At 40.3% G+C, this 13,916-nt stretch overlaps 1 protein-coding gene across 2 annotated transcripts in view; it reads right to left on the bottom strand.

The window, feature by feature from the left end:
• Positions 1–13,916, bottom strand: part of POLQ (DNA polymerase theta) — a 59,771-nt gene that overhangs the window by 11,625 nt on the left and 34,230 nt on the right. For both annotated transcript variants that reach the window (XM_071559846.1, XM_071559839.1), the window contains 10 exons: positions 13,567–13,763; positions 11,912–12,152; positions 10,671–10,864; positions 8,552–8,689; positions 7,098–7,272; positions 6,490–6,625; positions 3,278–3,396; positions 2,527–2,711; positions 2,067–2,178; positions 363–487 (listed from right to left, as the gene is read on the bottom strand). In XM_071559846.1, coding sequence (XP_071415947.1) covers positions 363–487; positions 2,067–2,178; positions 2,527–2,711; positions 3,278–3,396; positions 6,490–6,625; positions 7,098–7,272; positions 8,552–8,689; positions 10,671–10,864; positions 11,912–12,152; positions 13,567–13,763 — 1,622 coding nt within the window. The remainder of the gene's footprint in view (positions 1–362; positions 488–2,066; positions 2,179–2,526; positions 2,712–3,277; positions 3,397–6,489; positions 6,626–7,097; positions 7,273–8,551; positions 8,690–10,670; positions 10,865–11,911; positions 12,153–13,566; positions 13,764–13,916) is intronic.

Raw genomic sequence — 13,916 nt, 5'->3', positions numbered from 1 at the left:
GAGTGGGAGCAACTCAGGCTGAAGAGTTAAAGCATATCACTGTGTGAAGGCTTATTAAAATCATGTCCACTGATTTCAATAAATTAGTCACTCCAGTTTCAACGTGGGAGTTCTGAAGTGAGGTTAGCACAGTGATGACACCTGCACACCCAGTCACAGAAGACTTACGTCAAACAGACCATGACAAAACCTCTGTTATTCAGAGAACAACTGAGGGAACAACGAACTAAGTGAGAAGTGGAAGGTCATTACCAAGATGGCTCACAAACCTTGTAAAACTGCAGAAATGGCTATGCAAAGAAATCTAATATTTTAAAATTTTTAAAAAATAAGTTTTAAAAAAGACACTGCACTCAACATACATGAGCTTTACTGTAGGGATTTGGATCTTTGATAGCTGTCAAGTATCGCCGTCTTCCCAGGATGGTCTGCACAAACCCATCTCTTTGGCAGCTCTGCACAGTCTCCCTCAAGAATTTCTGAACCCCTGTGAAAGGAAAACAGTTTTCTGTAATACAGCTGATGTTCCATGTCGACTTCTCACTGGGGTCATTGTAAGTCATCTGGGACACTTAAGCAGCAGAGAGATAATTCTTTAAATTTCCTTGGCCCCATCAGTGGACAAAGGCACATGATCACTCATTCAGGCTGCTTGCAGCTCTGCTGTAAAACGTATTCAGATTTTTGAGGTGGAAAAGAGTGCATAGTGTCAGGATATCTGGCTGTGCACAAGGAGGTAGGAAGTCCATTCTGCACAGGGCCCAGGCACAGAGGGTCATATATGTATTATTGATAATGGAGAGGTCAGAACTTGGACCAGCACTGGAAAGACAAGTAGTAGGAAGGGAGTAAATTGAAAGCAGAAGACAGAGCCCTTGATGCCTCAGGCTGCCTGACTTCAGGCTGTGTCACTTCAGATTCCAGGATGAAAGAAACTCACCCACCTGCACTTTGCAAGGGAAGGAGTGAATCCACCGAGAGCGTTAAAAAGAAATGTAGGTCAAAGAAAGGTGAGACAGGGAAGAGTCCCTTTCACTGCAAGTTCAGGTAACAACTGTACTAAAGGGGGAAAAGTTAACTTCAGACAGGTTCTTTTCAAGTTTACAAAACATAAAATGTAAAAGGAGCTATTCAAAATTAAGACTGACAGCATTGGTCAATTCATTAGAAAAGTAATTTAGCAGGTCAGCCTGGCAATACATATCAAGTGGAAATCCATGAGAAGTGAAGTTACAATATAAGGTACTCTGCAGAGTTTGTATGTATGCACATGTACTGACAGAGTGGAGGCAGAAAGTCATTTCTAATGGTCACGAAGCACAGACTATCCAGAAATTACTGGAGACTAAACAGACCCTTAATAGAAAACAATTTCTCAGCCTCTGTCTCCTGAAGAAACAAACTCTAAATATTCAGAACATAATTTTCCAGTTAATTTCCAAGTTCTATGACTAGAGCTAGCTGCCTCTTGTCCCATTTACCTTCCATTCTTTTTCTGATTGCAGCTCTATTCTCTCTACAGCTTTCCTAAAAATTAAAATGCTTCTTAGAAACACAGCAGTGGCTTTTTACATAACATGAGAGAGCTCCTCTGAGCAGCTGGATAAAAATTTAAAGGTTATATACAAAACAGTTTAAAACTCTATGAAAGCAGAAGAGCAGAAGAAATGGTTGTATTTAAAATTATAAGAAGCATGGTCTAAAGTTTCATTGCATACCATTTGAAGCTGTGTGTTTAAATAAGGAAAAGCATGTTTCTTATTCAGAAACTTAAGAGCTTTAAAAGTAATTCCCAAGGCTTATTAATTAATTAAAATAAGAACAAAACAATTAATGTAAGAAGTAAACAACAACATTCTAAAGGTGAATAAAACCAGAGAGTAGAGTAAAACATTATGGAGTATCAAACTGCTGTGTTTGCTGTGCTGGACATTTTCAAAATTAAAAGCTTTTTAAAGACACAGGATTAGTAGGTCGAGACAAATTTAGGATTTGAATAGACAGAGAGAGAAGGAATTAAAAACAAAAACTACCACCACCCAGCTCCCAAACAGCCATATCCAAACCTGTGTATCTTGATTTGAAGGATTCAATGTAACTGGCAGCTTCATTTTCATCAATCCCCATCTGCTCTCCTAAGGATTTTGCTCCTATTCCATAGATGATTCCATAGCAAATCTGCCCGAGGACAGTGTGAAGAGTCGCAACCATATGGTGAGCCATGCAGAGAAACCAGAGCCAAAACAAAATGTGATTCACTAGAAGACAAGGGTATGGTAACAAAGACAAGTACTCAAGAAGAGACATCACCTCTAAGTCCAAGCCATTCATGCTGCTTTTCTCCACCCTCAAACCCTGACAGCTCCAGTTGAAACATACTGGGAATGGGAGAATATATAAAGCAACGACTGAATAATCACGGCCGAACTCAAACAAAAAAACACACTATTGTGACTCCACAATGTGTTGAACAGTGAACCTTCCTGCCCAGAAAGCTGCTACTGATTTCTTTTCTCCTAAAATTACCTGCTTAGCTTGTTGCCTAGTTCTGTCTCCAACAGCTTCAGGGTCAATCATTTTCCATTCCGCTGCAATGCTCTTAAAGACATCAGTACCACTGTTCAAGGCTTGAATGAGCCGACAGTCACTAGACAAATGAGCAAGGATCCTCAGTTCAAGCTGAGAGTAATCAGCAGCCAAAATTAAGCCACCTGAAGCCAAGAAGTTATCAAAATCATTATTTCATAAATTACTCCAACATTCCATCCAGCTTTCCAGCAAGGACTCAACCTGTCCATCTTCATTTTCCACAGCAATTTCTATCAGATTCTTGCCTTTTTTCCCCAGTGCTCAGACCTGCCTGCTTTACATCCAGTCTCTCTGCATCTGGAACCCATCAAAACCACATCAACATCTATCTGTCCAGGGGTCGGAGCCAGGACAGGCAATGTAAGAACTGACATTTGGATAGAAAGAACACTAGACAGAGTGCAATTTGTATATTAGGAGCTGCCTGAGCTACCTCCTTAAAAAACAGGTGCTCTTAAAGAAGAAATGAAGGTATGAGCATGTGAATTATAACAGTTGAATACTTTCCCCAACTGAAACTCTCTTTTACAGTCTTGTAATAATTTTGAAGGCATGCTAACTCCTGCATTAGTTTTTCAAGTAGGCAGCTCAAACATACATACTGTTATCAATTCTTAACTCTTCATTACAACTAGGGTTTTTTGTTAACTGTATACTTAAGAATTACAGGGCAGGATCTGGGCATTACCTGGGAAGGGAACAAAAGCATGCCTCATACTAACAGAAAACGGTATTCCCCTTTCTTCGGATCTGTCTGCAGCCTGGAACTTTAGTCCATTAGGCAAAATACTGGAACGCTTTCTACATCTGTGGAGACAAAGAATGACTGCTCTTCACCAATTTCTAAAACACTAAGAGATGCACAATCACTTTTGCCACAAAGAATCAGTGAAAGACACAGTAGCCTCTATTGCACTCTTCAGACAATCCATACCTGAATTTGACCATGGAGGAGCTGGACAGAGACAACATAAACACCTGAAAGGATTTACTGACTCTGAAAAGATTTAGGTATAAATCTTCATAGTACATTAAGTATTTGGTTCAGAAATTGGATAATTCCACTTCAAAACAAGTAAGATGAATGGCCCCAGATTTGTGATGAGTGCATTCCAGAAAGACAGCAAAGGAGTCCTACAAGAACCCTAAGAAGTCAACACCCTACTTTGAGAGCTGTTGTCTCTCAACATCTTTCTCCTATACAGAATTCAGACACCAGCCCATACCCAGCCAAGACAGAAACATTTCCCCCATAACATCACCCTCATGACTGCACAGGCACACACATACACAAGTTAAGCCTGTAAAATCGAAGCAGAAGCTGCAGAAGACATGGTCATGAAACACTGCACATTTCCTACCTAAAGACGAAGGAAAAAATTGCCCCAGAGGAACTCAACTTACTTTTCTAGAAGACTAGACATTTACAGTGTAACTCAAGTGCTCTGCATCCTATCAGGTCTTGCTTACTCTCCTGGTCCACCAAGTCACTTGTAGCTGCAGATGGAATTGTATCCATCAGGGCATATTCACACCACCTACTGCCATCAGCACGAACCCACCAGCTAGTCCACCAGGTTTTTCAATTGGAAGGCAAAAGACCTTTCTAAGTCCTTGATGTTTGGGTCAGATATCAGAGAAAATTCTTCATCAAAATGAAAACCTATCTCTAAGATCAAGATTAGTTTCACCAAAGCACAGAAAAGACATCATGGCTTTTCCCTCGTGCAATTTCCTTTTCTTCTTAAATGTTGTAATTTCAGGAATGGTAGGGATCAATGAGATGAAAGATGGCACTAAAATCACAGAAATAATTTTTCAAGAGAAATAAAGATGAGGGACAACTGCATGTCTGGGCACTACAGAAAACTCCACTGTTCGGCATAGGTTCTCAACTTAGTTAAATGAGTAAGGGCTTTATACCATAAACTAATTTAACTACACTCCTTTGGTCAGAAGCTTCTAACAACAAGAGGAAAGAGTAGTAATAGAAGTTAGTAAGATAATAGACAGTTTGGACCAAAGCTTAGAAGGGCTGTAAAATGTAGGCTGCACAACAGTTTCTTTTGTGCCAGTAGTTATTTCTTTGCCTTTAGGACTGGCCATCTTCCTAACACAGTGACTGCTTAACTAAGAAATGTAGGAAAATGCAGGAAAATCAGCCTGAGAAACAGACCTCTCGAAGTTTGGCAGGCACTGCATTTCTTTGATGAGCCACTCCTCTAAAGGGAAGACTCTTCAGAACATGACACATTCCTCAACCATCCTGCAAAGATGTTGCTAGCCTGAGCACTGCCAGAGCTTTACCCCAGAAGGACATTTCTGCCTCCATGGCTAGGCCTGGTTCTTCTAAAGAGAGATGGACAAGATCCTGCAACTCCTGAGCTCTCTTTCCGTGACCTACCACCCAAGGGTAGCACCAGACAAAAGAGCTAAAAAATGTCTCAAATTTCTTACATCTTGCTGTTGCAAAAAAACTTATAAAAGTCACTTAGATGACAGAGGTGGGACAAGAACCTGAAAGAAAAAGGAAACTGAAAGGGCTGGAGAGCAGTCAGGCAGAAAGGGACCTGGGGGTACTAACTGACAGGAAGCTTAACATGAGCCAACAGTGTGTCCAGGTGGCCAAGAAGGCAAATGGGATCCTGTCCTGTATCAAAAATAGCGTGGCCAGCAGGCCCAGGGCAGTGATCCTACCCCTGCACTCTGCCTTGGTGAGGTCACACCTTGAGTGTTGTGTTCAGTTCTGGGCCCCTCAGTTCAGAAAGGATATTGAGGGGCTGGAGTGGGTCCAGACAAGAGCAACAAGGCTGGTGAAGGGACTGGAGCATAAGCCCTATGGGGAGAGGCTGAGGGAGCTGGGGGTGTTTAGCCTGGAGAAGAGGAGGCTCAGAGGTGACCTCCTCACTGTCTAGAACTACCTGAAGGGAAGTTCTAGCCAAGTGGGGGTTGGTCTCTTCTCCCAGGCACTCAGAAACAGGACAAGGGGGCACGGGCTCAAGCTCTGCCAGGGGAAATTTAAGTTGAATATCAGAAAAAAATTCTTTGCAGAGAGAGTAATCAGGCATTGGAATGGGCTGCCCAGAGAGGTGGTGGATTCACCATCCCTGGAGGTTTTTAAACTGAGATTGGCCGTGGCACTGAGTGCCATGATCTGGTAAAGGGACTGGAGTTGGACCAAGGGCTGGACTTGATGATCTCGGAGGTCTTTTCCAACCCAATCGATTCTATGCTTCTATGACTCTATGATTCTATGAAAAACACCATCAAGTATGAAGCCTCAAAGCTCACAAGCTAATTGCTGTAAGATCAACATCAGTATTTCACTGGACTCCCACACAACTGTTTAGGCTTTGTTATGTAATGCTGTCAAAGTAGAATCATAGAAAATAAGGCATTTGGTTAACAGAAACCAAATCGAGAAATCTTTTTCTGCTACCTGATAGCTCTTGCAGGTCATTATCACAAATTAAATTATTAACACAAAATGAAAATTATGTTCATCCATGCTTCCCTACACAAGGAGCTGCACAGCATAACACAAATCCTTTCTTTAGCTTCTTACAGAGTAAGTCAAACTAGATCCTAACTTCAGTTTAGTTACTTTTCATACTCAGGATTTTCACCCAACCAGCTGGGAGCATAATGCTTATCCCACTGTAGGATTTCACAAGGAACTTCAAAAAGCAAATGGCTACATGAAACCACATGTTGTTAGTATTATTATGTCTTTCATGTATCACTGATTTTTAGGTGTTTATTCCCCTGTAAGAGAAACACTGAATAACAAGTCATACTGACATGACAGCAGCCATGGGTGAAGTCAGAAAAGAGAAATTTGACAGCCCAACCGCATTAAGATGGGAAGATTAGACAGAAGCTTTGCCAAGATTCTCCTACCTGCTCCCCAAAACAGCACGAGAATTAAAATTTCCACGGGTTTGGGAGGGTGGGCTTTCTTCAACCACAGTTGGCATTTCAATCTCAAAATCTCTTGGTACATTCTGGATATTTGGCTCTGTGAAGGCTATTCGACCTGAGAAAGAAGACAAGGCAGAACAAAATAAGGGTCCAAAAGGAGTTTCTCTAACTTAACACAGGTGCACACTCTCTGCATCTCCAAAATACAAGGGGCAGAAGGGCAGGACAGGACAGGACCACTGAGAAAACCAAAGAAAAGAAAAAATAATTTGGGTTTAATGGGCTTGAAATGGTTCCCTGTCTCTGTAACACTAGTAAGAAACACTCAAATCCAGAACCCGTTCTGGGGTCAGAGATTTACATGCCAATATGAGCAATAAATGATTAATACTTCTCAGTAACTATAAAAGCTGTTTCAAACACATCTAGACTTCTAGATTCATGTCAAATAGGTATTTCAGTGTTTTCTTTTGGTTGAAGCTGAGCACAGGTTTGATTGCCTATCTTTTCCCCACAGAAAAGCTGCACACACACACACAAAGAAAAGAAACCAGTAAGAAGTTACAATTTTGCACACATTTCCTCACCTGTAGCTGTGTGAGTCTGTGAAATTGGATATATCCTTTCCATTCCCAGTGCAGAATTCAATCGCTTTTCCCTCTGTAGTGGAAATACCACTTTAGTAATGGCATTGTTGATCCTCCTCCATTCCAATATCAGCCCTGGCAATGGGTGAAGTGCCTTTAATTTCTCCAAAACATCCTTGTGGGGAGAAAAGGGCACAACTAATCAACTGCCTTTAAAGCTTTATCGTAAGGTTTTGCAGTTCTGCAGGGAAAGGCGACTCCTTTACCCACAGTGAGCTTCCAGTGTCACTGCCTTAAAATTAAATCGATATCCTCTCCCCCTATACCACCTACACCTGACCAACCAAAGTTACCACAAGACACAGCTGCAGTTTTATTACACACAAGAAGACAATCATTCTCTTTGGACTTTTGCAACCTCACTCTTAATCTGTACCAACCAATAAACCACCTGAAATGATCAAACAAAGCATGACTTGCCATAGGTCCCCTACGTTGTCTCCTCTTGTTCAATGTTAATGTTTCTCCTCCATCTTCTTGCATATTTTTCTCCCTGCTCTCTCCTATCTGTACACTAGGAACACAAAGGGAATCCCTTGACCATGTTCCTTGAAAGACAAAGCTGATCACTAGCAATCAAAGCCTTTCAGCCTAATCAGAAATGTGAAGGGATTAACAAGAATTTCAAAAGACAGTGGCATGCAAACGTTTCTGAAAATAACATTTTTAGTATGCAGCAACAGCTGCAGCCTCATCCCTCCACATCACAGAAGGAGGAAATCTTCCCTTTGCTTCTTGCTCCCTTTCTGCCACCACCACTTGCACTCAACATCTTCGCTGCCACTTGAGTTTCAGAAATCAATACTTGTGTTCCAAGCACGGACTACACTGAGCAAGGGAAAACTAAGAAAACAACACAGATTAATGAGCCCTGAAAAGAGGAAACATACATCTCTTCTAATTTCACTTGTCTGGCAAGAGCACCCCTTAGCCTGCAGCAGTAAGTATTAATGCAGGTCCACAATATTTATCAACCTGCAAGGATGTCAGTAGCCTTCACATATATACAAGCTTCTGATATACTAAATTTGATAAGCCATCAGATCAGCCATTCTGAAGACAAATTCTCTGAAGCACAAAATACAAATATTGTATTTTATCGACATGGTCTTTCTAGCTGATGTTGAAAAATTCTTCTGCTGTTGGCTGTACAGGATTATTGTACTATTTTGGTCTTACACATTATTTGGGAAATCAGATTTTGCCTGATTTATTCTTATTGAAGCTTGCCATTTATAGTCATGTCCTCACTACACTCAAGCTTTAGGAGAGGAGGAGTTATGAACTCTGCTAACAGAGATGATAAAATCCAGTTTGAATTTCCAGCAGTAGTAACTGGAGGAGCAACAAGAAGTTAAAATTTGCTTTCAGATTAGAATCAGGGTTTACAGTACCTTGGTTGTACTCAACTGCTTGCTTAATCTAACCCTGTTTCCTTTAGCAGTTGCTCTTCTAGTGTAACCCAGAGTTTTCTTGTTCCCTTGAACCTTCACATCTCCATTTTGTGGCAACTTCAGCTCCAGGAACAACACCTGAAAGAGACCAGCATTTCAAATCAGTTTCTGCATGCTACTCCCAGGAGAGAACAAAAGCAACTGAGCACTTAAACAGCTTGTTCCAACCAAAGGATAGTACAAATGCTTCAGGTAATTAAAAAGCTGATTAAAGATCCCTGCTATCAAAGTCATTCCTCCTCATTTTAATTAACTAAAAAATGCAATTTAAAATCTCATTTTCTGAACACTCTGGGTTCAGAGGTATGTTTTTGGAAAAGGTAATTAACTCCATCCAATAAGTGAGGTTACTGCTGACAGTCAACTGTAATAAAACGTAATGTTAACATAACTAAAAGTGGGAAGGACATTGGTGAAAGAAAAGAAGTGCTAGCAGGGAGCAGGCTTCAGAGAAACATGAGTGCCATAGAGGAAGGTGGTCACAAATACCTTTTATAGAATAGCTAGAATATTCATTTTTCTAACAAACTGCCAAAAACTGGAAAATTAAGTTTACACTCACTTGGTGACAGACAATACAGCTCTTCATTTTTCACTCTATATTTCTGTGTAGCATTATACGCTACTTAGCAGCTATTGTGTTCCATTTCACAGCTGGCAGAAGGGAATAGGCAGCTTCTCTCACACATTTAAGTAGCACAGAAATTCTGCTGACAAAAAACTAGTAGGGTAAAGTTCTACTAACCTATACAAGACATTTACATGATTCATAACAGATTTCCATGTGAGAAATTTCCCCCTTCTGCAGTTCAGAGAACAGCATTTCAGAAAAAAACTTTCTTTCCCCTTTTCCATGAAGAAGAGTGAAACTGAAGTCGTGTTATTTCAGGAGTTCTAACTTAGACTACTGTTACTGAGGAAGACTTCTACATTTGCAACAAAGGAGGAATTTTTCTGTGGAACTTCTTTTACTGAAGGCTGCCTGCAAGTTTTGACTACTTCCATATAAAGTACATCCCCTCAGCAAGAAAATAGTATATAGAAAATAAAATGGGAGAAAAAAGCACGCACAGCCATTATAATCTATTCCAATGACTCCATGTAACCTATATTAAAAATATATATAGTGAAATTCTTCAGGAATAACAGTGTTGTTCATTTACAGAGCAATCTGTTTCTTAGACTTTAAAAAAATCAGTTCTACACAGGTTCTTAAAAACACACAGTGGTTGACTCAAAATCTTTAAAGCAGTCTTAACTTCTCTTTCATGTCTGCACAGGCTCAAGGGCAATAATGCAACTTATTCAGTATAAGTATTCCTGGAGTCAAGACTACATGACACCACATCACATCTGATGTGTAGAACACTGATACTGCAAAAAAGCCTCTCCTGTCCTGAACCACTCATCCAAAATATTCCAAGCCATTTGGTCTATTCTCAGGCAATCAACAGTAGGACAAGGGGGCACAGGTTTAAGCTCTGCCACGGGAGGTTTAGGTTGGATATCAGGAAGAAGTTCTTTACAAAGTGGTCAGGCATTGCAATGGCCTGTCCAGGGAGGTGGTGGATTCTCCAACCCTGGAGGTTTTTAAGGTGAGACTGGACGTGGCACTGAGTGCCATGATTGAGTAATCAAAGTGGGGTTGGATTAAGGATTGGACTTGATGATCTCGGAGGTCTCTTCCAACACAACTGATTCTATGATTCTATGATTTAATTGGCAGATCCCCTCATGTGCATGACAAACCAAGGTCCCATATAAACCACATGCTTATTTCCACTTGTTTTTTATTTGCACTTCCACCTTCTTTATCTCTGCTGAAGTTGGCAGAAACCAGAATGATCAGTAACAAGCAGGAGAGCAGGAGGCCTCCTGCAGGCAGCAAGCTCATAACGAGCATAAAGACAAATCAACTCTGAGCAGAGTTGAGTTTGCGTTTTGTCTTTTCTTCATACGCCGTCTGCCTAAGAAGTAGTTTTTTTCTTAGTTTCAGCCAAAGTCTCTTGAGACTAACTTCTGAGAGAGTTCTTCCCCTTCCACCCTAAGCCCCACATACCTCTGCAATGTCATCAGGGCTGGTCAAGGAGAAGCTGTGCCCTGCAAGATGATAGGCCTTGGTCTCTATCTCACTCAGTTTAGCTTGCATGACCTGCTTCTGGGTTTCATATGCTGCTGTGCTAAAACCAATGCCATTCAGCTCCAGCAGAGCTAAACAATAGTGGGTGGGCATCTCCACTTTAGAAAATACATCTGTAATAAGTACAAATCCCAAGAAAAACTTTTATAAAACAGATCAACTGCAGATTAACAGATTCATTAAAAAAAAAAGAGAATCCTCAGTTTTTAAAATACTGAATGTTATAACACACCAAATTCTTTTACTATAGATTTCATTTGAATACTTTTGTTCCTAAACATTTCTCTGGAAGAAATATTTCACACTGAGAAGTGTTCCAGAACTTCTTATCACAGAAGTATTTCAGTAAACAGCTTCTGTCATTTTTTTCCCCAAGAAATACACATCTCTTTGTATATCAACATTTTATAAACCACAGACATGCATAATGTAAGGCCTTCTAACCTGATACACTTTCATTCCACCACCTACATATTTTAAAAAGGTACTAAGGTTTAGTTGTAACAATCATACATGTGTGGTAAACTTGCAATAAAGTACTTCAGTGAGATTGGACTCTCATCTTAGACTTTGGGTATAATTTAGGGGAAACTATCAAAGACTACCAAAGGTATGTGCTTCTGGGTTTGTTTGGGGTTTTTGATGGCTTGTTTATAAACAGCAGCAAGCACTCAGCAATTACTAGTGCAAACATATGGTATCATTCACTATGGGATCACAAGAGTTTCCTGTACATAACACATCCATGGCAAACAACGCTACATGGGCAGGCAAAAGAGCAAGAAATCTCCTTCAGAACAGGGTTTAGGAATTGCTTTTGACAAGGAAATGCAAAAACTTGAAAATGTTCATGAAAAACCACGGACAGAACCACAAGTCCTCTCAAAATGGTCAGGGTTCTCATCTGGAAGGCAGACAGATTTAGAGACCTAGAATAGATTCTGCTGTTGCCTTAATCAATGAACCTCCTGGATATTTGGGACTTGACAAAACGGATGTGCTTCCACGGGAAGTTCCCTCTTCTAACAAGTGAACATTTTGCCACTGAATATTCTTAAGAACTTCCAAATCTCCTCTCTTCTACACTGATCATTCAGCCTGTGGCAGCACAGCTACCTTTACCCTCCCCCTCAGCCCCCAAGTGGAGGAGCTATCTTTACCTGTCAGATTTTCCTTCCGTAATTCGCTATGGAGTTGGTCCATGATATTGAAGATGAGCACAGACTCTATTGCTGCTCTGTACCGCCCAGAATGATCTCCACTGGCACTGAGCCCCAGGCTCTGCACCCCTTGGCCCGTGCCTACTCCTTCCAGTAGAGGCAGCTCGTTGGGGAGAAAGTTAGTCACCATGTTGTGAAGTGTACGTTCCTTAGAGCCACAATCGAGCAGCCAACATGCAACCTTGGAAAGGGAGACCTCCCATGAGACATTGTTTTCCATCTTAGTCATAATACAAGACAAATATTTAGCTGGGGGTTTAACGCAAGGTTATAGTGCAGATTATTTTTCTTGATTTGGCAGGCAAACTGCAGTAAAAAGTTACATGATTTCAAAGAAAACCTTCAAGAGAGTATAAATCACTGAAAAGTTTCATTCTCACTCAAAGTTATTTCTGCACATTTGAAAACCTTATCCTCTGTCAACCAAACACACCTTGAGTGTTGTCCTCGGTTTTTTTATTTATTAAAACCTAACACAAAGGGAATAAATATGAAAACCATGATCAAAACATGCTTAATCTGAAAAATGACTTTGTAAAAATCAGAACTTGCTATTGATCTAGAACATGAGCCAAGCTGAGCTCTCTTATTTTTTGCACATCAACACTAGTGCCAAGAAATCTGCATGGCATAGTTTACTCCTGGTAAGCCTCATACCTCTAACTGTCTTCAGGCAATTTCGTTTATATTTCAACTTCTTGTGTCAAAATAGGATGAAATACAGGTTTCTGCGTTGTCTCTGCCTTGCAAGCAGAAGGTAAAAACCATATGTGTGTATATATATATGGGACTGGGGAGTGTGTATGTATATGTTCATAGCATCACTCAAATGAACAAACATGAGTATGACTTCAACTAATGCATGGAACAGTGTAGGGAAAGATGATACTTCTATTGCTCTATAATTTTATCTTAAAACTATGTCTCTGTATGAAAAAACTATGTTTGTCCTTGTGTTGAACACCAGCAGAGTTGAATATTGCCATGCTGCTACTCAATCCCTGTGTTCTAAAATCAAAACAAATTTCTATGCAACTAGAGCTTTTCCTAACATGAACAAAGTAGAAGGTGCTTTTACCCCAATCTACTGTTTCATTTGAGTTAAAAATATTTTGAAATTACATGTAAACTTTGTTTTCTTTTGAGAAAATAGTGGTAGCAAAGTGGTCCACACACATAGCATGTAAATCTGCTCCTTACAAAGTGTCCTGCTCTCAGAAGCAATGATCTGACCAGAAGCACTTCTGACATTTCAGTCCCAGGCTGAAACAAAACAAGAGTTAAGCCCTTTCCACTGAGACAGGGAGATTTATCTTCATCTTCCCCACCCAAGCAAAGTACAGAAGAATAATGTGTTCATCTCACATTGTTCTTTTGTTTCTCTTGCAGGTACCATAAGCACACATAGCAAATCAAGTGTTCTCTAAATAACATTCTAGATTTTCCTCTGGAAGAAAATTTCACTAAACCCTCTGACAAGTGTGCATATTCAAACACAAATAACAGAAGGAAAGTACCAGAAGGTACTCTTATCTTTCCACTGGTGTGTTTAAACTAGTAGTTTTACCCGAGCTAAATTTCTTAATCCTGCAAACCTTTGGGTCCTCAAAACTTCCTTCCACAGAGATGCCACAAGCCATCAGCAGAGTTTTGTAGTGCTGAATGAAGTCATACATGATAAGTGAGCGCTCCTGCTTGGGCTTCTTCTGCAGGTACAGCTGCAGATGATTCAGTCTCTCTGTTACAGATAGGCTTTTGTCCAAAGGTGGTGGTGCCAAACTCATACTGATTTCTAAGGCAGGAAATACAAGTAAAAGTCATCATTTTACCCACTGTGTGATAAGGAAGGCAAGAGAAAATTTTGAGTGCGATCACCTAAAGCACAAAAACTACAGTTTAACTATGAACAAATAATAATATATCTATACCAATATTACACCTTGTG

Source organism: Pithys albifrons, chromosome 1 (assembly GCF_047495875.1).
Source record: "Pithys albifrons albifrons isolate INPA30051 chromosome 1, PitAlb_v1, whole genome shotgun sequence".
Classification (NCBI taxonomy): Eukaryota; Metazoa; Chordata; class Aves; order Passeriformes; family Thamnophilidae; genus Pithys; species Pithys albifrons.
The sequence above is the reverse complement of the archived record's forward strand: the minus strand, read 5'-3'. Positions and strand labels throughout refer to the sequence as shown.